The sequence below is a fragment of the Kogia breviceps genome, chromosome 4 (genome assembly GCF_026419965.1).
Source record: "Kogia breviceps isolate mKogBre1 chromosome 4, mKogBre1 haplotype 1, whole genome shotgun sequence".
NCBI classification, from domain to species: Eukaryota; Metazoa; Chordata; class Mammalia; order Artiodactyla; family Physeteridae; genus Kogia; species Kogia breviceps.
Window position 1 is genome coordinate 150,578,934 of NC_081313.1, and position 21,558 is coordinate 150,600,491.

At 55.4% G+C, this 21,558-nt stretch overlaps 1 protein-coding gene across 2 annotated transcripts in view; it reads right to left on the minus strand.

Moving 5' to 3' along the window:
• The window catches only part of ADAMTS2 (ADAM metallopeptidase with thrombospondin type 1 motif 2), a 230,715-nt gene that overhangs the window by 3,172 nt on the left and 205,985 nt on the right, over window positions 1–21,558 (minus strand). For both annotated transcript variants that reach the window (XM_059060511.2, XM_067032199.1), the window contains exons 12-21: window positions 19,721–19,896; window positions 18,433–18,566; window positions 13,898–14,021; window positions 12,789–12,869; window positions 10,946–11,112; window positions 8,915–9,074; window positions 6,919–7,051; window positions 5,897–6,104; window positions 4,309–4,438; window positions 3,304–3,393 (exon numbers count right to left, since the gene is read on the minus strand). In XM_059060511.2, coding sequence (XP_058916494.1) covers window positions 3,304–3,393; window positions 4,309–4,438; window positions 5,897–6,104; window positions 6,919–7,051; window positions 8,915–9,074; window positions 10,946–11,112; window positions 12,789–12,869; window positions 13,898–14,021; window positions 18,433–18,566; window positions 19,721–19,896 — 1,403 coding nt within the window. The remainder of the gene's footprint in view (window positions 1–3,303; window positions 3,394–4,308; window positions 4,439–5,896; window positions 6,105–6,918; window positions 7,052–8,914; window positions 9,075–10,945; window positions 11,113–12,788; window positions 12,870–13,897; window positions 14,022–18,432; window positions 18,567–19,720; window positions 19,897–21,558) is intronic.

Consider the following 21,558-nt stretch of genomic DNA (forward strand, 5'->3'; position numbering starts at 1 on the left):
GATTCCAGAAACCAGACTAAAAGATGCTGAGATGTGGCTTTCAGGGTTTTAAAACCTTGGATAAAATTTTACACAGATATCCAATATCTGAGACAGATGAAACCAGAAGAGTCCTGTTTGAAGCTGGGTGGAGCATGCTCAGAGCCCCTGATCCCTTCTTCCCTCCCGGTCCCTCTCCCCTCCCTGGCAGTCACTGAGGTAAGCATGTGGAAACCACCATGACAGCCCTCAGGGAGACACAAGGGTGCTTTGGTAATACTAGGTGCAGCATCTCCCCCAGGTTTTGGCCATCAGCTGGGGCGGGGAGGCCAGAGGCATAGACCTCAACAAGGATGCAGCCAGGCCTAGCCGTGCTGCTGGGACTGGGGTCACCCCTGCCACACAGACACCCTCTCCTGTCACCTGTGCCTCTTCCTTCACACAAATAACAAGCATCTCCCTCACTTGTCTTTCACCAGGCTGGGATCCGAGAAGCGGGTGTCACATCAGTCTAGGGTAAGGGTCTGCCAACCACTCTTGTGGGCCAAGTCGGACCCTCCACCTGGTCTTGTAATAAAAGTTTTCTTGGAGCAGCCCTGTTGGTGGCCTGCCCGCAGCTCTAAGCAAGGTGCCCTCAGCAGGGATTTCTCCTGATCTGTCTGGGCAAGGAGACTTAGTGGACGCAGTTCGTCAGACACAGTTGTCTTGGTCTCCTGCCTCTTGAGCTGGGTGGGAGTCTTTCAATGATCAGAGCTCTGGGCAGACTGACCCCAGCCACAGCTACTGTGACACCCACACGAAGGCTGACACCTGGAACCCGGCCCTGTGCCCTGATGCCTGTCTCCATGGCCCTGGGTGGTCGTCCTTTCTCATGACCTCCCTCCTCCCCGGAATGGGACCCCTTCATGGGAAAGGGAGGGAGAGATGCCCCCTGGCAGGACATGGCCCAGGCCCCAGATTAGGAGGTCCCTGGTTGGACCCTGACCTGCTGTGTGGTCCTTGTCAGCAAGGGGAGTGGACACATAGGCCCTGTAGGCCTCGGGAGACAAGGCAGGCACAGCTGAGCACACCCGTGTGCGAATGTCGCAGGCCAGGCGCTCAGACCTTCGGCTGCCTTGCCCTTCTCCCAACCCAGACTCTCCTAAGGCTAGCCCAGCCCCTACCCGGGCCAGACAGACCTGTTCCCTCCCTGAACAGGTAGCCCAAGGCTGAGAGCTGTGCCAGGAACCAGGGCAGTGGCCTGATGGTGGCTCAGGGCACGGTGACCTGGACACTGTCTCAGCTACTAACCCCATATTCCCACTCCACGGGCTGGGATCCCAAAGATGGGGAGAAGCTCACACGGGGCCCTTTTCCCAACTGTGAGAACTTATCCACAAGAAGACAGCCAAGGTGTTCCTGCAAGGTGCTTGTTTAGCACCAAGGATTCAAAACTCAGAATGCCGGAGGGGGTGTCTGCATGGGCTGCTGTCACATTTTGAAAAATGCCTGAGGAGGGGGCACATGCCTCAGTTGGGGAGGGGCCCTCCGTATCTATGTTGGGCAGGGTAAGGGGGACAGGAAAGTCACTGGAATCAGAAACCAAGGAAGTAATGGACCAGAACGGCACTGCAGCCCTGCAGCGCCGTCGGTCACAGAGATGAAGAGAAGGAGGCAGCAGCGTGCCAGACCCAAGCACCCAGTTTCACGGAACTTTTATTGAGTTTATTTGTGGGATGCATGACAGGAAGTCTTTCCACTGTTAGTAAGAGTAAAAGGTCATTTTCACAGTCACTTTGGCACACACTGACGTTGTCTCATAAAAAAACCAGAAAAGCAACGACAATGGAACCTATATAATACGTCATTGAATACATACAAAACACTAATAAAATATCCCTGATAAACCAAAGTGCATATAGACAGAGAGCACGATGCTCAGGACCGTATTGCACCTTCCCAGAGTCACTCATGTCACTTGCATTGCCTAAGTCAAAGTTGGAAGTTAACAGTCATGAGAATTAGTATGTGTTACACCGAGTATTTACATAACAGTAACTAGTGCCAGGGGAGGGCTGGGCGCTGTCCAGCGGGGATGCTATGAACAGGGGACGGGGCTGGGGCGAGTGGGGGGTGACCGGCGGGAGTGCTACACTGGTCACGCCCAGGGCCAGGCCAGTCGCCCTCTGGTGTAAGGCAGCGCCGGCAGCAGAGTGCCCGGGGCTCCAACAACAGTCAGCGCCGAAGGGCCGCTCGGGCCACGGAGCGGGTCTCCTTTCCGCAGAGGTGAGCCCGTGCCTGGGGCCCTGTACAGACTGGACTGGGAAGCCTTACCCTTGACCAAAGGTGGATGAGCGGGCCGCCTCCCTCTAGATTGCACTGCCTGCCTCCTGCCTGGGTTGCTAGCAGCCAATTCTGTTACCTTTCAACTTTAAGGCATCTTCTACATAGTTTTATCTAAGCAAAAAAGCGATAAAAATTGAGGTAATTCTGTAGTTGTTCACACGGATAGGTGGCCGCATCCACGTGAGACAGCCTTTCACTCTCACTCTCTCGTGCCCGTGCACGGGGTCGTGTGTGCACGATGAGAAAGGCCATTGGAGCGAATGGACAGAGAATGGAAGTGGTGGTGTGTCCTGATGTCCCACTGCGGGGACACGTCCCCTGCCTCCTCTGCTTGACCTGAACCCCCAAGGGGACAGCGTATGGGGGCCAAGGGTTGTGTGAGCTGGACACAAAGGCCACAGGAAGCAGGCCACTGTCACACGAGTCAGGAGGACACACAGCACAGGGTCAGCAGCAGCAGCAACAGCAGAGGTGGCCAGGGAGCCGCCGACACACTGCCGGAAACGGGCCGGGCGCGCAGGACGGCGACGCAAAACTGCACACCCGCGAGACCCCTCTGGCCTCGCCTCGCTGGTAGGCGGCGTTTGAAAGGGGATGGGCGGGCTCTGCCTCGATTTCCGACCCGCAGCTCCAGCCTGGAGGGATGTGGCCCCCGCAAGGCGGTCACCAAGTGGTCACATTCAAACTTTGGCCTCTGGCCCCTCCAGCACCGCGACAGATCTTTGCCCCTTTAAAAGCCATCACCACGAGGTCCTGGCACCCCCACAAGAGGCCGGTGCCCCGGGACGTGCCGCTGCGAGACTGGCCCTCCCGGCCAGGCGGCTCCAAAGGGGACAGCCGAGCACAGAGGCCCAGAGAAAACAGATTCAACCAAGAGAGCGCTCAGGAAGAGTCAGGGCAGTTTTCCATAGAAAGAGAGGAGGGGAGCCCACGGCAAGCTCCACAAGGCGCAGGGCATGCACTGGAGGGCAGAGACAGAGTTATAAACGGGCCGGTTACTTGACGAGGTCTTCTGGACTGGTGAGTTGGGGTCAGGTCGGGACAGCCATTGAACTACGTAGCTCTTCTTGGAGGGATCAGAGATGTTTCCTAGAGGGAAAAGAAAGGAGTCTTGGCTGCTGGGGCACCAGGGCTGAGCACCCAACCCACCCACCCCAGGCAGAAGGGCTCCCTGGATTCTGGCATCCTAGGGACGGGGTGACAGGAGGGCCCCAACTCCCCAGTGTGGCCTGCAAGGCCTCCCTAGGCACAGATGGGCCCCAAGCACCCTGTCCAGGACCAGTCCTGCCTCTGCCACACCAAGTATCTGGGTGTCAGCTATGCAGAGTAGCTTTAGCTACTATCCCCACACGCAGGCCCTACCAGTGCCTCCTTATCTCTGTACTGTCCTCCAAGTCCCCACCATGCCCTGCTCCGGGCTGAGCAGTGCCCTGACTGCTGGCTCTGGAAGTGCTGGGAACAAGTGAATCCTGGCTCTACCCCCTCCTCAGCGGGGGGAGGCACACCTGACCCCCCGAGCTCCCTGCTCTGCAGAAGGGACTCATGATTGGATCTACGTCTTCAACTGTTGCGGGGACCGAAAGAGCTGACGTGTGTCCAGCACTTGGCCAGGCATCTACATGCAGCCAGCTTTCTGGTTGCTCTCCTTGCAGGGCGGCAGGCACCCCCTACTCATACAGGCACCCCCTACTCGCATGGGCATGGGCTGAGCCCCGATGTGCAGTCACTGTGAATCCGGTTTCTGTCTCCCAGACCAAAAGGGAGTGCCAGGAAGGCAGGGATGGGCTGAGTCCACACCATCCTTCACTAGGGCCTGGCCTGGAGATGAGCATGGCAAATGCCAGTTCCTTCCATTTCCTGCCAGAGAAAGGTCCCAGCCCAGGCCTGGGCGGGCTTAGCCTCTCCTTCAAGTTCACAGAAGCTGAGTTCGACCAGTTGTGGGAAGAGCCGCATTTGCCTGGACCAGCTCCCCTCCCCTGGACTTGCTGCGTGCAGAAGGCTTACGGGGACACGGGCCAAGCCTGCAGATCCTGGCCGTCTCGGGCCGCTCCTCCCGGCAGACCCCGAAGCTGTCGTCCGCGGTTCGGCAGAGCACCGGCCGTTCCTGGGTGCCGTTGCCACAGGTTACCGAACACTGCAGGCGGAGGGTTACAGGTCAGGGCCCGCCTCCCACACTAGGCTGGGTCTGAAAGGGCTCCCCAAGCGGGTGACCCCACAATACGTGGGAGGTGGGGAGGCATGAAGAGTAGAGGGTGAGCTAGAGGCCCGCCCTGCCTTGCCCTAGCCCCGGGCAGCTGCCTCAGTCTCCTGGGCTCTCGAGTGAGTTAGAGAGAACAAATATGCAGGGCCAGATAGGGCCTGGCACCTTCTGACTTCTCAACGAGCACCTCACTCCTCTGGCTAGAGGAGGCCCAAAGCCCAGAAGGGCTGCTATGCACCGAGGGCTACTGGGAAAGCTCTTCCTGGGTCCAGGAGGCTTCGGCAGCGGACCCTCCCTCCCTCTGGACGCAAGGTTCTACACCACCAGCACCCTCACTGTCCCCTCCAGTCTCAGGCCCCCTTGGCCTCACCACATTGGGAGGGGCCGGAAGGAGCAGTCATGCCCAGATTCGGGGCCTTGCTCACCACTCAGCCCAGCCCTGCCAAAGGATGAGTCTCAAGTCTTCGCCTTGTGTGTGACAAAGGGTTGACCCAGCAGACCGGGTTGCTCAAACCTGCCCAGTCCCAAGAAAGGCCTATTTTCAGGGCTGGCCCTTGGGCAACTCCTGGGAACTAAGTTCATGGAATGGTCTGTCTGGTAAGAGCGTTGTTGCGTGCCTGAGGCCTTGGATCAGGCTGCACCAATTTGTTCGGTTGGTTTACACCAACAAGATGATTTATGGTGAGCATCTGCTTTCCCTCTGGGGTCTGAGGCTTCAGTAACTGATGTCAGTCACGCAGGCACCCGATGACTATGTGACTGATTCCCAGTGAAAATCCTGGATACCTAGATGTTTGTACCTGGTTTCCTCCAGACTTCACCGAAACACTTTTTCCCTTTGCTGATTCTACGCTGTGTGCTTTCATTGTAATAAAGCATAACCATGCCTACAGCAACTTCTGAGCAAATCTTTGAGCCCAAGGCTGGTCCTGGCTACTCCTGACCCACCAGGCCCGGGGGCTGGATGTCAGTGCTCACATCAGCTCAGTCCTGCCCCCAGAACGGCTCCTCCAGCCCGAGACTATCCTTTCCAGCCCAAGTCTAAGCCCTCCCATGCCCGTGTTTCCTCCTGCAAGTCTGACCAGCCTTCTAGCCACACCTCTGGCCCCCAGAGACAAAAGCCCAGGCTTCCCTTTGTTTCCTGGAGCCCAGGCTGTCCCCAGTCTCCTGGGGGTCCTGTCTCCAGAAGCATGGGAGCCTCTACCCTGCTGAGTAAAGATACAAATTCCACTGAGTTTCCCATAGCGATGTGGAACCACGGGTGCCCTGAGACTTACGGGATGTGGCCCAGGGCAAGAACTGCATCCAGGCCCAGGTGGAACGCCCTGGCCACTTCAGTCCCACCCAAGCTTGGTTTGGGGGCTGAGGACACAGGGCCGAGGCACTGCTTACCTGGGACCAGGGTCCGGCCCGCCACCGACCGGGACAGAGCTCACGGTTGCAGGCCCGGCGGCCCTCGGGTCGGGCGTCATTGCAGTGCTTGGTGTGCACGGAGCGGGTGGTGTTGTTGTGCAGTGGCTGAACGCAGCGCACGGAGCGAACCTGCATGCCCGTCCGCCCACAGCTCTGACTGCATGCCTCCCACTCGCCCGTGACCCACCTGTCAGGGCAGAGCAGCAAACGGTCAGCCCCTGGAGAATCAGCCTGGTTGAGGCCCTGGTGGACAGAGGCAAGGTAGCCTGCTCCTCCAGGCACATCTTTACCTACTGTCAGGAAGGTGCCCTGGAGGCTAGCTGGGCCCCTGCCTGAGGTCCTGTAGACAATGAACCCCAAGCATGCCCACGGCTGGGAGATCCTGGTTGGGGTGTGGCCATGGAGAGCCGGCCTCTGTCCCTTCTTAGGCTCCTGGCTCTGCCCTCTGACCTCAGCTTCCGCTGACATCACCAACCCTTCCGGGCAGCAGCCTGGACACCCTCAGCGCCTGTCCCCGAATGGCCCCCACCTGCCTTTTACCCACCATCTTCCCCACTCAGGGTCCTGCAAAAGGAACCTGGGCCCAGAAATGCAGCCCTGTCAAACCCCAGAGCCGGAGGGTCATGGCTGTGGCCATTCCAAGGCCTCAGCCTCTGGAATGAGCTGCTTGGAAAACACCTACCACAGGACCAGAAGCAAGCCCTGCACCCTCGGAGCCTCAGTTTCCCCACCTGAGCATTACCACTTGTTGTTATTTCTAAGATGCCATTATTGTTTCCGTCTAGCAGGTCTGAAGCTGGGGGGCACTGCACAGCCTGCAACATCTTAGACTCCATAGAACATGGTGAGTGAGAAAGCATCTGTCAAACGCCTCAGGGCACGTGAGGCCCAGAGCATCCAGGGAACCAGATCCTGCACCACCCTCCACAGGAGCCCCAGGGCTCTCCCTCCCCTCCTCTAGCGGGGCTCGGGGCTGGGGGCCGGGGAGCCCTGGCACTCACACTGGCTGGGAGCATTCCTGCGGGTTGCAAGCCCGGCGGATGGCTTTGGGCTTCGAGAGGGAGTCGCAGAAGCCTCGGTGCACCATCTTGTGGTCCAGCCTCCGGCGGCAACCATACTTGGTGAACTGGGACCCTGAAGATGAGAGCTCGAGGGGGCTCAGTGGGACAGTATGAGTCCTCCAGCAGGCGTGGAGGGGCGGCTCCTCAGGCCACTTAGCCCCGTTCTCCCCACCCTGCTAATGGGGTGGGGGTGGGGGTCGGGCAGGGATACATCTAGCCTGGTGTTTACCCAGCACCCCAGGCCAAGTGAGGGTGACAGGCCAGGGAGAGTAGCCCCCTTCTCTCCTGCCCCTTGGCTGGCTTCCTGGGGCAGGAGGGAAGGTTCTATTTCCTCTCCCATTGTTTAGTCATTTACTCCCACCTTGAATTAATGTGCTCTGCGGACCTGGCTAAACATGGAATACAGCCTGCAAGGCTCCTCCAGCCAGTCTAGTGTAGCAGTTCTCAACTGGTGGAGATTTTGCCCCGGGGACATCTGGCAATGTCTGGGACACTTAGTTGTCACAACTGGGGGAGGAGATGCCACCGACATCTAACAGGTAGAGGCTGGGGATGTTGCTCAGCATCCTACAATGCACGGGACTACCCCTCACAACGGAAAATTATAGACCCCAAAACGTCAACAGTGCCAAGTCTCAAAACCTCAGCCTAGTGGGTTAGACATGAAAGAATATGACTGGGCAGCCTGATCTAGCCTGGGCATCTGGGGGTGTCCCAGGAAACAGAGGATGGAGGTGTGGTGATTTAGTAGGAAAGTGGTGGAGGGGACTCCCCGGGGAGGAGATGGCCTATGCAAAGGCCCTGAGGCAGGAGCACAGCGCGTCCAGGGAAAGCACTTAAGGCCAGTGTGGACAGGGCTGAGTGAGCAAGGGTTGGGGGTGCCAACGGCAGTGGGAGAAGTCAGCAAGTTGCTTGGACCTTGGAGGCCATGAGGAGAATTTTGTTTTTTATCCCAAGAGCAGAAGAAGCTGCCGAAAACTGTGATAACAGAAAGGGGTGTGGTCTGATCTGCCCCTTTCATAGGTCACTCTGAGGGCAAGAGTGGACACACGGGGCCAGCTGGGTAGCGAGGATGGTGCCAGGACTGGGAAGATGGTAACAGCAGATGAGTCCAAGAGATACGCAGTAGGGAGACTCAACAGGATGTGCTGATAAAATCCAGGGGGCCGGGAGGCTCAGGGGAAGGCTGGGGTGCCATCCGCCCAGGCAGGAGCACTGGAAGATGAGCCCTCCATCTGCCTGGACCCGGCATGGGTGCCTCGCCCACTGTGCAAACTCCCTCTGTTGTCTAGGTTTGGGACCCTTCATGGCACCTGAAGGAGGTCTGTCCTGGCCACCTGCTCCTGCAGGCTGAGCTCTCTTCTCCTGCCTTTTATCTCCTCCAGCCCCCTAGAAGCAGGGACTACACTGGGCAGATCAGAACTTCCTGTCTGTCTGTTATGTCCCACCCAACTGTGGACTCTTTGAGGTCTAAGGCCAGTGGGACCTCTCTGCACCCAGCCCTGCCCCAGCGAGGAAAGGCCTTTCTGCATTCAGAAAGGAGGGATTTCTGCAGAGGGGGCCTCTTCATTGGTCTCCAGCATGGCCTGAGCCTTTCCTGTGACCTGCCTCGTGGTGTCATAGTAATCCATCCAAGCCACCCTCACAACCACCTCCCGCCAGGCCAGACCTCCCTCTCACACGATGCAGGTGGGTGCTGGTGTCATCCAAGCCCCACACATGCCCCCTGGCTGCCCTGCTCTTCCCGCCCACCCTCTGCCACCTCCCTAGTGGGGCTAGGCCCTTGTCACCCAGGCAAAGGTCACTGGCTTGGGTCTAGTGTTCTCATGCCAGGCTGTCAGCAGGGACCATGGGCTTAGGAAGCTCCTCATCCAGGAGAGCCCTCCCGCTGGGCCCCGACCTCCTCCGGGGCCCCAAGTCTGAGAAGGCCCCTCACCTCCACCACAGGGCTTGGAGCAGGGAGACCACTTCTTCAGGGCCCACTCGTAGCCCACGGAATTGTCCTCCAGGACGTTGTTGTCCTCCACATTGAGCGAGTCCTCATGGATCATGTATTTGTAGGTCAGCGAGATGCGGGCGTCCCCCTGCGGGATGACCTGCCCCGGAGACGGACGTGAATGTGTCTGCCCACCACCACCCTCCCTTGGCGACCAGGTTAGGAAGGTCAGCCCGAGGAACATGCACGGCCAAGTCTCGTTATTCATGGTAGTCAGGTTCTAGAAAGTTCCGGCAAACACCGAATCTGCCAGTGCTGAACTGCTGCTCTCAAGGGAACATAGTGTCAGGGCCTGCGAACCTCTGGTCGTGACAGTTTCATTAACAGTCAATGCATAAGCTTATTCCATGTGCATTTCAGTTTAAAGACACCTTAATTAGTACATGCCATTGATTCATTAACACTGAACTCACGGCCAGCACCTGGTTACTTGTGTCTGGATGCAGCTCATCTAACACATGCGTTCTCTCCTTAGGGCAAACCTGCAGCTTCCTGCTCAGAGGAACACCAGACCCATGCTTGGGGCCATTTTAAACAATGAAATCATCCCCCAAAAGCACAAAAATGCGAACAACATGGCAGTAAATAGAGTGTGAAAAAGACGCTTGTTTACAGTAGGAGCTGAAACAAGAAGCAGAGCCTTGCCTGTTTCGGCCTCCTCACATTTTCTCCCGCTCCACTGCAAGTACAGGCAGACCTCGCTTTATGGTGCTTTGTTTCACTGCGCTTCGCAGATATTACGTTTTTCATACAAATTAAACTTTTGTGGCAGCCCGACATCCAGCAAGTCTCTTGGCTCCATTTGTCAACAGGATTTGCTCACTTTGTGTCTTTGGGTCACGTTTTGGTAATTCCCACAATATTTCAAACTTTTTCATTAGTATTACTTTTATTATGGTGATCTCTGATCAGTGATCTTTGATGTTATTATTGTAACTGATTTTTTGTTTTGTATTTTTAATCAAGGTATGTACATTGTTTTTTTTAGACCTAAGGCTATCACACACGCTGGGAAACCAGAATGTTCATGTGACTTGCGTTATTGCCATATTCGCTTTACTGCGGTGGTGTGGAACCGATCCTGCAGTATCTCCTGAGGTACGCCTGTATTGATTTTGGGATTAGAAATACTTTCGGTAGGTGAATCTACCAATACAGAAATGGCAGATACTGAAGCCTGACTGTATATGCACTGACAAAGGCAGGGCACCAAAGGCGTTTCTGGAGATGAAAAGTACATGTAGCCGAGGTAAGCAGAGCAGAGCACAGTGCACGTGAAACACCCCATCCCCACAGCTGTGCACTCTGGTGTGGGCCGCTGGATCCGGGGGCCTGAACCCAACCATGGTGTGCTCACCTTAACAGAGGGGCAAAAGTCACCTGAGCCTTACCTGTAGTGTTTTAACTTTTTTTACTGATAAAATATATTATGTATGCAATTAAAATTAATTTTTAAAAAGTGAATTAGGAAATCAAGCCCCCTCTGTACTCCCATCACCAGGAGCAGCCTGTGGTCCTGGACTCAGGAGACCCGGGGTCCAGTCCTGCTCAGGGACAAAGTCTAGTGTGACCTGGGTCTAGCAGTCCAATTTCCTGAGCCCCACTGGTCACCCCCAGAGAGTGGCTGGGTTTGGATACAGTGGCAGACGTGAATAAACATGATGAAAAGTGGTCATGAATGTCACCCAGAGGGGGAAACCTAATCGCTTGCAGGGGATTTTGTCTTTAGTCAGCCAGGGGTCGATACAGGGCCCAGAGTCCAACTGGTGGCTCCATGTCTGTTCCTTGCTCTGACACAGAGATAGAGACCCTTGGTCCAAAAGTCAGGCCAGAGAGGCCGTTCAGAGCATGGTCCAAAGTATGCAGGGAGGCTCAGGGTTCCCGGGCACCCCTCCATCCCTTCCCTAGCAGCTACTTGCCCCCTGCCTGGGCAGCCAGGAGGCAGTGGGCCTGACCCCCGCCTCGACTTACCAAGACAGTGATGGTCCCGTGGAGGGGGCCAATGGTCTGCAGCGTCTCCTGGCCGTCCTCATCGCGGTACTCCCACTCCACACCCATGGCAATAAACGATTTGGAATTGGGATCCACGTCGTTCTCTTCATTTAAAATGAACTTGCCTGTCTCCAGGTTCTTGACGGCTGAGAACAGCAGAAGACAGCCAGTGTCACCCGGGGGCAGAACTGCGGGAAGGCTGGCAGGGTATGCTGCTTTGAACAGGTTGGGAGAGTTACAGGGAGCAGAGCCCCTCGTCTCCCAGCTGTCTTCTGCCAGGGGCCCGTCAGTCCCACTGACAGCCCAAATCACCTTCAGAACCTGACTTGCCCTTTGTCTCTCAGCCAAAACTAAGTTTCCCTCTAACCCTGCCCTTCTGCCAGGCCCAGGGCCCTTTCCTGGATCTGCCCCTCAGGCCCTGAAGGAGATGCTACATGGCAAGGGACTCGGCAGGCATCAAGGCCACCTCCTTGCTGTCTACTTGGAACACTCAATGGGCTCTCAGAGCCACTGCCCTCCCTGCCCCAGCCGCCTGGGTGAGGGGCATCTGCTGGACACCAGGGCACAGGGCTGGGTGAGGGCTTCCTTCCCTGGGGTGAGCCTACATCCCATATATCTCCCCACCCCGTTGGTAACTGTGGCTTGGCCTGGGTCCCCACCAGTTCCCTACAACCCAAAGAGGCCTGACCTGGCCCGGGGACCACTCAGGCCACTAGGCAACCACAAAGAAGGTCTAGGAGCCGAGAGTCCACTGGTTAGGAAGCCCCACGCTTCCCACAGTGGAAGGTGTCTGCTGGGGGTCTGCTGGAAGATTTTAGGTGGTGTCACAGACTGGGCACAAAAATCATGGGATCACAGAGTTAGGAAACCATTCCCTTCACAAGTCTCCTAGAATCCCCTGAGAGCCTCAGCGGGAGCCAGGAGGTCCTCAGCTTGTCACTAACCCTCCCTCCTCTTGTGCAGGGAGAGCCCTTGGCAGGAAACAGTGTTTAGATAGAAGTGTCTTTTTTTTCAGGGATCAACTTTCATATTCGCCTTCTACTTAAGGCAAGTGCCACTGGCTTTGCATTTTGGGATAGCAACATAAAGTCTCCTCTTAAAATAAGGAAGAAAGAAAAATTCATATTAAAAAGAGTGGTGTCTGTCTCGCCTCAGTGGCGGGGGCCAGATGGAGGCAGTCATGGAGCCCCTGACCCAGTCTGGCCTCCAGGGCACAGGGAGGAAGGTCAGGACCCAAATTGGGGGAAGGGACTTGTATGGGGTCCCCTCAGTGACCCCGGCATCACTTCCTACTTTGGCCTTACAACTTGGTGGGGGGCATGGATGGGTGAAGCCCCTTTGAGGAGCCCCAGGCAGCCTGGAGGAGCACAGCCCCACAGGGGCTGCCATGTGAGAAGGGGGCACTCAGAGTTGTTAGAACATCCAAATTTTCAACAGATGCCAGGAATTCCTATTCCAAAAGAATCACTTGAATTTAAAATGAAACTAAATGAAAAAACGCGACTACATCATGGGAGCCCATCTACCAGGTGGTCTTAGCAGCCGCTGCTTAAGGACCTTGCCTGCCTTCCAGTGGACAGGGGGCTTCCCCCTTGGCCTTGAGATGGAGTCAGGGTGGGGAGGTGTGGCAGCTGCTGCCAGGGAAGCCCTCTGATCCCAACCCTGGCCTCTCCGTTGGGAAATGACTCCAGGAGACGTCCACCAGGTGGGCCAGGCCAGGGACAGGGGAGATGGGGCTGCAGCCACGCCTCTCAGCCGGGCCCCTGATCCCCGGAAGTGTCAGGCTGCAGATCCACTGCACTGCCTGGGCTCCGACACTCACCCAGGTGGTGGCTGGTGGTGTCTGCCTCCTGGATAAGCAGGTGTCTGGCTCCTGCCGGGATCTCAAACATCTTGATGTAACCTTTGTTGGGATGTGGGGAGACAAAGCCAAATGAGAAGGGAGAGGCCGTCGAATGCAGACCATGCCAGGAGGGCCTTGCCCTCGAAGGTGGTTCCAGAGACCCCACTGTTTTATGGGTTCTGACTGCCCACCCAGAGAGGGGTCCACGGGAAAGCTAGCACATCCCAGCCAGCCACAGCCCTTTGCTCATCTTCAAATCTAGGTGCTCCTTCAGCCTCCTCCATTGAAAACTTAGTGGGCGTCCTCGTGAGTGTCCCTGGAGTCACACCTGGGCACGGAGCTAAGTGCCACATCCAGGAGGGAGGCCTTCAGCAAACTGCTTGCCCTCCCTGGACCTCGGCAGCTTAATCGGCAAACTGAAGACAGCCTGCTCACGTGGGGCGACGCAGAAGGTCAGCTCCTTGCACCCTGGCACCAGCTCTGAGTGGAGTCTGGCAGGTTTATCCCATGGCCTTCTTCCAAAAGAGGTGAACCAAAGTGGCTTCTCACCATTTCGGACAGAGGTAGAGTAGTCAGCTGCTGCAAGCCCACCCAGAGCACTGAAGCCAGACGGAGGTACCACTGTGGAAGGAGGCTCACCAAGCGGTCTGTTTTCCCAGAGCCCACCTTGGCCAGGGACCCCAAGTTCCCCAGCCCCATCCTGTGGCCCCGTGGGGACAGGCTTACATGTCCCTAGGCCACAGGCTGCACTGACGAGCCCATCAAAGTCATGCTATCAGGTGGCTGGGGGCAGTGAGCAAGGGAGGCCAGCTGGCGACTGGAAAGCCTTGGAGGGCTGGGGAGGGTGTCCTCAAATAAAGACTTCTAAGACCCACCCTGTGAACATATACCCTGGCATTATCCCTGTCCCCACCCACCCTGGGGCCTGGTGCAGCTGCCCCTGACCTGATTCTCTCTCCACCTCACCCTCCCAGACTTACACCCCCTCTCCCGCAAACAGCTGAGAACCCAGTCAGAGTCACCTGGCCAGGTGCTATAGACATTCAGGCCTGGGTGCCCTGGGCAGGGGGAGGGAGGGGCGCACTCACCGAGCTTCTTGGGCGCACGTGTGAATGTGCCCTTGACCACCTTGCAGTGGGAATTGTCCCCTCCACACACACCACACTTGTCCTCCTGCTTGCTGGAGCCGATCACCCCGTCACAGCCCACCTTCTGCAGAGGGGTGGGGAGGTGCAGTGTACACTCGAGACCCCCTCTCCCCACCTGTTCCCTCCACAGCCCAGGTCTGGGTATCACTTCTTAGCAGTTCTGGATGCAGGGGAAGGAGAGGGGGCTTTGGAGCAAGACAGACCCTGTGTGCCCACCCAAGGACCAGCCTTTCCTCCTCACTCATCCACTTGTCCGGACAGTGTGACCTGTGGAGGGCCCTGTACAGCCTAAATAGGGCCTGGTCCTGAGGCTGTTCTGCCACAGCACGCTGGCATCCTAATAGGCATATCAGACATGGCCTCTGCCCCTTCTCCCGGCTGTCCACGCAGCGCAGCCCCAGAGGCGGTCCCTCCAGGGCTCGCACCCAAAGCTTAGACCAAGATGTCCCTCCCTCACACGGCCCCCAGAAACAGTGTCCTCTTCAGTCTGTCTCGGGGTGTCTGGGCAGGAGGTGACAAGAGTTGGTAGGAACACTTTTGCCTTCATTCTCTCAACCAATCCTCTCAACACTGTCCACTCTAGTATCGAAAATTGTTCCACACAGAGCAGGGACGTTCCTTGTCCGGGGCCACCTGGTAGAGGCAGTAACAAATTCCGGTTCTGTTACTCTCTATAGCCCTGCCAATAGCACACCATTCCCAGGGCCCCAGGGCTCTGAGGGGAGCAGACCCTGGGCCTGAACACACTGCCTGAGGCCACTTTCATATCCATGACCACACTCAGCAGGGAACACAACCACTCCTCCTAGCTGGTCTGCTCGCCGTCTGTCCTGAGCGCGCCACAGCATCACAGGTTTCCCTCTTTGCCCTGGCTGCCAGGAAGCCCAGAGCCAATTCACCCCTCAGGATGCTCCTATCACCGCCTCTTGTGAGACTTCCCTTTGCTTCCCTTTGCTTCCTTTCCCTTTGCTCTTTGATTTATTTTTATTTTTTTGATATATCTTTTTCATATTTTATTTTTGCTTTTTTAAAATACACACTTCAAAAATTTTTTTATTGGAGCATAGTTGCTTTGCAATATTGTGTTAGTTTTGCTCTTTGATTTCTGACTTTTGTCTTACAAAGACCTTTGAGGGCAGGGTCTCTAGACTATGAAGGGGCTACAGAGCCGCTTCCTGGCTATGCAGTCTCAGAGAAACTTCGAGTTTGTTTGCACATTTGTGACATGGAGTCAGAGCAGCAAGCCCTGCCAGGGCTGTTGCCCAGATGAGAGGATATGGTCCTTGGAAACAGTCACACGTTGCCTGAAGGATGAAGCTGATGCTGAGGAGGAGGGAAGAGAAAGAGGCGAGGAGGGAGAGGAAGGGAGGGAGGGGAGGACCTCCTGTCCAGCCAGGGCGGTTGTGATATATGATATATATATATATATATATTTGGTCTTCATCCAGTTTCTGGCTAGACCTCCTAAAACCCTTGGAATTTCCTGTGGTGAGAGCCATAAAGCTGTCTTTATGGTGTGGGGGGGTGAGTAGGTGGTCAGTGACCCATTATGTAGTCAGTCATGCCTGTAATGAAGTCTCCATAACAACCCCAAAGGGTGGGGTTTGGAGAGCTTCTGGGTTGGTGAATACATAGAGATTTGGGGACGGCAGCACGCCCTGGAAGGGCCTGGAAGCTCCATTCCTTCCTACATACCTTGCCCTAAGCATCTTCCCTCTGCCTGTTCTTGAGCTATATTCCTTTATAATAAACTGGTAATCTAGTAACAGTTTTTTGAGTTCTAAGAGTCACTCTAGCAAATTAATTGAACCCAAGGAAGGGGTTGTTGAAACCTCCAATCTACAGCCTGTTCATCAGAAGCACGGGTGACAACCTGGACTTATGATTGGCATCTGAAGGCGGGGGCCGTCTTATAGGACTGAGGCCTTAACCCGTGGGATCTGATGCTATCTCCAGGTAGGTAGTGTCAGAACTGAGTTAAATTGTAGGACACAGCCAACTACAAACTGGCACTTGCCTTCTGCTTCTACAAAGGATTAGGTCACTAGCCACTGCAGTCGCTGACCTTCAACACACCTGAAAGGATTTCAGCGTGGAGATCAGGAATGAGGCACTCTTGTGCTCTGGGAAAAACTGACAGAACAGGCCTTCGGAGAGTTAGATATTTTCAGGAGAAGATTTTATGAACCCATAGATTCTTGCATCTTCTATCTAAGAAAGCACCAAAATCATTAATGGCGACATCTGCTCCTGGTGACTAGCAGCAACCTTCTTGTGACCAGCGGCAAGCCTCTGCCACAATGTGTGCTTGACTGCACGTACCCCTTTTCACTAAACTCACGTATAATACTGACCTCCGCTTACCTCTTTGGAGCAGTTCCTCAGAGCTATAGTCCTCATTTTGCCCCAAATAAAACTTAACTAACATCTCTCACATTATGCAGTTTTTTTCAGCCCACAACATCCAGCTGGTGTCAGAGAATTGCTTGTTGGACATGTGGGGGAAAATACCCCAAGCTGGGATTGGAATCAGAATCTTTATGGCCTCATTTAATTCCTGATTCCCTGCTGTGTGTGTGTGTGTGTGTGTGTGTGTCTTTATTCTCCTGACATGTCTTTTGCTGTCATTTCTCTTTGAAACTTCCTGAGTCATTGTGTTTTGATATTCTCGCATTGACAGCATCCACTTGGATATTAGATTCTTTTAAAAGAACAGTTTCACATTCCCATGTATTGTGAGGACTCCTACATTTCATCTTATTACTCCCATTTCCTTTGTGTGTTTTCAACCTTTCTGTCTCCTTTGTTTTCTAACTTTTGCAACGTGACCATATATAAATGTAAACATTTTCTAATTATGCAAAACTCTATCATTCTACTGTTATCTGTTCAAAATCACCACTGATTAATGAAATACCCTATTCTTCTCCAGTTGTCAATGTCAGGAGTGAAGCTCTAGACACGCCCACTAACCAAGAGGGTGAATTAGTGTTCCTACTTCACTGTTATGTTCGTACCATACGCACAGCTGCCATCTAAAGCTACTTCCACTACTAAATGTTTCCCATGCTACGGCCTCTCTTAATCACAGTTTTTAATATTTTCTGTGTGTTATGATGTTTTGACATCTTAAAAATCTTGCTAGTCAAGAAGAGGCCACCCCTCCCAGGGCTAGCTAGCCAGTTCTTAGGGACAGCAATGGAAGCACACCTTTCATACACAAACCAACTGATTCCTCCCTTTATCAAACTCTCACACACTAAGCCAATATGTCTCTGCCCTAAATCATCCCAGGGTCAGATACCAGGAATCTAGAGACCACTCCTGCCAGAATTATTCAAACTGGCCAATCCCAAGCTGTTTACTGTGCCTGCCTTGCTTTTCCCATGGAAACCCCAATAAAAGCTTTGGCTCAGACTTTCTCCTTCTCCCTCTCTGCCTCCCAACTGAATCTGGTTCTTCTCCATGTGGTCCTGCACAGCATGCCATACCCTTCCCTCAGGAAATGTAAGTAATAAGTTCTTTCAATGGCACTGACTTCTCTGTGTCATCATTTGGTCACCTCCATCAATGAAAACCCCTCAGGTACAGGGGAGACACTGCTGACTTTAAGTATTTGGCTGAGTGTTCGGAGTGTGAGCGGACTGTATGGCCTGCCCTCCCGGCTGGCTGCGGTCCTACTGAAATCACGGGCCTGGAGAGAATCCCTGAGCTTGCCTCCAGCTACTCCACACCCCACCTCCCTGCTCTTCCAGCCTCATCCGTCTCCGCCAGGGGGTTGCGGCATTCTGCCAGGCTCTCTGCCAGGGACATCCTGAGGATAATTGTTTCGCAGGAAGGTAAGATGAGAATCAGCCTCTTTGACACCTACGATCAGTGCCATCTACACAGAGGCTTCCAGGTATTTCTAGGGGACGGGCCAGTTCTGCACTCACATTACTATTTTGTGCCGAGTGTGCCTCACAGCCGTCTCTTGTAACAGCCTAAGATTGAAGCCAAAGACCATAAAGTAACAGAAAACACAGCAGGGCATTTCTACAAAGAGCCAAACCAACGAGAGCCATGGTGGGCCACCCTGATTGAGAGTAAGCTGTCCAGTGCCCAGAGGAGTGCAAGGACATGGCAGTGCTTCACAAGGGGTCCCCCAGGGACCATGTGCATCAAGATCACGGGGTAAAACTGGTAAAAACTCATGCTCTGGGCCACAGCCTCGACCTATGTAAGCAGAATCTCTGAGGTGGAGCCCCAAGCTCCTCAGGTGGTTCCTCAGACTCAAGTCTGAGAACCCTTGTCATGAAGAGGGGGAGCAGGGGGTGGGAACCAACATTTGCTGAGAGCCTGCCCTGATCTAGAGGCCGTTTGCAACACTTTGCAAGCTCAAACTCAGCGAATCCTCCCAGAGCCCCAGAAAGCTGAGGCCCTGAGCTGCGGCTGCCCCTGCTCCCGTGGCACCGCGCTGGCCTGGTGGCACTCACCCTGCAGTCCCCGCGCACACAGAGGCTGAAGGCGTCCTTGTAAGAACAGCGCGTCCCATCATGCACCATGCGCTTCATGGACACCACCTCCCCAGTCTCCTTGGACTCACAGTAGAGGTGGCACCTCTCTTTGGCTGGAAGGGAAGCAGCGGGGTGTTGGTGAGGAGGGCCAGCTGCACGGCTCACTTTGCTTGCAGTTTCCTTCCCAAGTTTGCTAAAGGGAAGCACCCTGCAAGGAGAAACTCTCACCCAGGAGGGTCTTCTTACGATTCACCCGCCCCCCTACATGCCTGCCCTGGGCCGGGAGAGGAAGTGAAAGGGGGTAGATAACTGCAACCCCCTTCGTGACCCTGTTGTGTGGGACTTAGGAAGAGCTTTTCCCAACTGAGCCAGGCTGTTGTTGCTGCTGCCAGGTCTCAGATTCCCGAGACCCTGCCCAGATACCCCCATATAGAGAGGGGAAGGGAAAAGGGCTGTTTGCCAGGTCTCTACCTGGAGACCCTTTTCAGTCAACCTCTGAAACCCCAAATAATATGCCCCCTGATTCAGTCTCGGGTCCCTGGCACCTTCCCTTCTCAGCATTTACCTCCGAGGTCACTATGACACCACGTCATTATTTGAATTTTCGCCAGATCAAAGCCTCGTTCTGAGAGGGGGAATCTGTCTGCTCTGGCACCGCCTCCTTGAATACACATGTGGGGCTTGCAACAGGTGCTCAGCCGGTGTGACACACATGGGGTGATGGAGACAGCAGAGCACGCCCCAGTCCCCACTCCCCTCCTCTGCCCAATGCCTGGAAGGAACGGAAACTGTGTTTCTCCATCATTTAGTGGGAGGGGGACCCAAATGAAATACACACACTCTCATGCTTGAAACTACCAGACTTTTCAGTTCTAGGAGCCAACAAATGCCTTTTGATGCTTAAACCAGTTCAAGTCACTTGGAACTGAGAGCTCCCACTGAAAGATGAGAGGTCAGAAGTAACCTGATTCCTTGGCAGGCTCCGCCCCTGCCCTCCTCCTCATTGCTGAGCCGGGGTAAAGGCGCAACGCTAGCCTTGTCCACTGGGTGGCGAGCACAGGAGCCTGGGGCCAGCTGGGCCCCGCTCCCTCCGCTGCATCCTTTGCCAGGTGCAGTTGTCTGGCTCTTCTGGGATTGCAGTACTGCCGTGAGCCCCAAGCCGGCAGCCGACCTGCCCAGGGTGGGCTCTGCTGGGATGCCCATGCAGAATCAGTGGCCAGGTGAGCCCTGGCCTGTACACTGAATGCCCACTCCCCTTAGGGCTCACCATCCCGGTGCTCATGGGGCAGCCAGTGGTGCTGGGCGTCACCATGCTCGAAGTACAGGTCCCACTGCCGGCACTGCTCCTCACGGAAGTCAGCCAGGGCGTCAGGGCAGTCCTGGGAGTTGCAGAGCTGGAAATCGTAGGCAAGGCCTGAGCAGGTGCGGCCCCCATTGGCTGGGCTGGAGGAGAAAGCAGAAAGGTCTTACAGCTCGGTGCCAGGAAGAGGCCAGCACACGGGGTGCCACTTGTGGGATCTGGGGGGAATCCCTGATCCTTGTGGGTCAGGGGGCAGCTCTGTTGAGCGAAGGGACGCAGCCTTGCCCTGTCCCAGCCGCAGGACCTGGGCTATCCCCCAGCCTCCAGGGCCTTGGAGCATCACTATAGAAGGCGCTGGTAATCCTCTCTCGGGGGCCCCATGGGAAGGGAGCATCTACTCAGCCCCTGTGCACCCCCCACCCCCATCCCAGCTCCTGTAGCTGTGACAGTGAACCACCAGTCAGCTGTAACAGGGTGTTTAGGTTCTGCTGTGCCCCCGGCCATAAGCCCCAGGGTGGTGGAGCTGGGTGAGCCTCCCCTACATCGGGGCCTGGGCCTGGGCCTCACGCACGCTGGGAACTCGGAGCAATTCTGAAGTAGTGGAATCTTGCTACAAGTGTTCTTAACAAGTGTCAGGTACACAGTGGACACTCCATCTCCAGCTTTCCTCCATCTCAAGAAAACTTGGGCCGTGTTTCTGTAATTTCCTTACTTTGTTGAGAACATCAGCAGTCCACAAAGCACTAACCCCACAGGAAAGGCGCCAGCTGGTGGCCAACAGGTGCCCACGGCAGGCAGGGTGATGGGGCGTGGCAGGTCAGCACCCTGGGAGGAGCTGGGGGGCTTCAGCCAAGCGGAACCCAAGGCCCCCCCTGAGACTTGGGCAAAAGTCATGTTTTGCTGTGATGATGGATGTATAGCATATAGCATTGGAGAGTGAATGATGGAAGGGGTTGGCTTCCATGAGGCTCCTTGCACAGTGCCATGTTCTCAGGGGAAGTCAGTGGAAATAACAATCTGAGAAATCTGCGGAGAAAGAACCAAGAGGCCTCGGTGTTTGATGGGAACCATGAAAGAAAGGGTGACTTTGAGATTTACACCAGGGCCACTGATGGGACCACAGACCAATGACAGCACCAACCAGGGCATCACCAGGAGGGGGTGCAGCCCTGGGTGTAGGTGTGGGGAGCCCAGGGGCACTGTGCCGCAGGAAAAAGCAGGAAGAGGTTGGGCTGTCGCTGGAGCCCTGGCCAGCCCAGACAGGAGCCATACAGATTCAAATGGAAAGCCATGATAATTCCAAAAGAGAATGTGAGTTGGAGAATTCAGGGGAGGCCAGGGAGGAAGAGAAATTGAAGAGCTTGAGCTCATGCTGTAGACTGTTTGCAGTTCTGCAATCAAAAGAGTGGCAAGGCAAAGAACACAGAGGGAACTCAATCCAGTGAGCGGGGGCCCAGCTGGGAACCTCAGGAGTCTTCGCACTGGCCACAGTGTCCCAGGAAAAGCTACTCAGCCAGGGAGCAGCAACTAAAGATGGGGCAGCATAAGGCCCAGCTGTCATCTCCAGGAGGACACATGAAATGGGAGGCCCACGGGGCACACTGGCGTTGCTGACAAAGAGGCTGTGTGGGGCCTGTGAGCTCTGAAATGCTCTGGGAGCTGCAGCTGTGCATATTCCCCACAGATGTAAGTGAGGCTGGCATACATGAACCGTGCTCAGAGCTCTGTGTGGCGCATCTTTCTTGTCTGATGGTCACTGATGTGCACGGAATGCTGGCACTGGCCAGGGGTTAGCTACTCTCCAG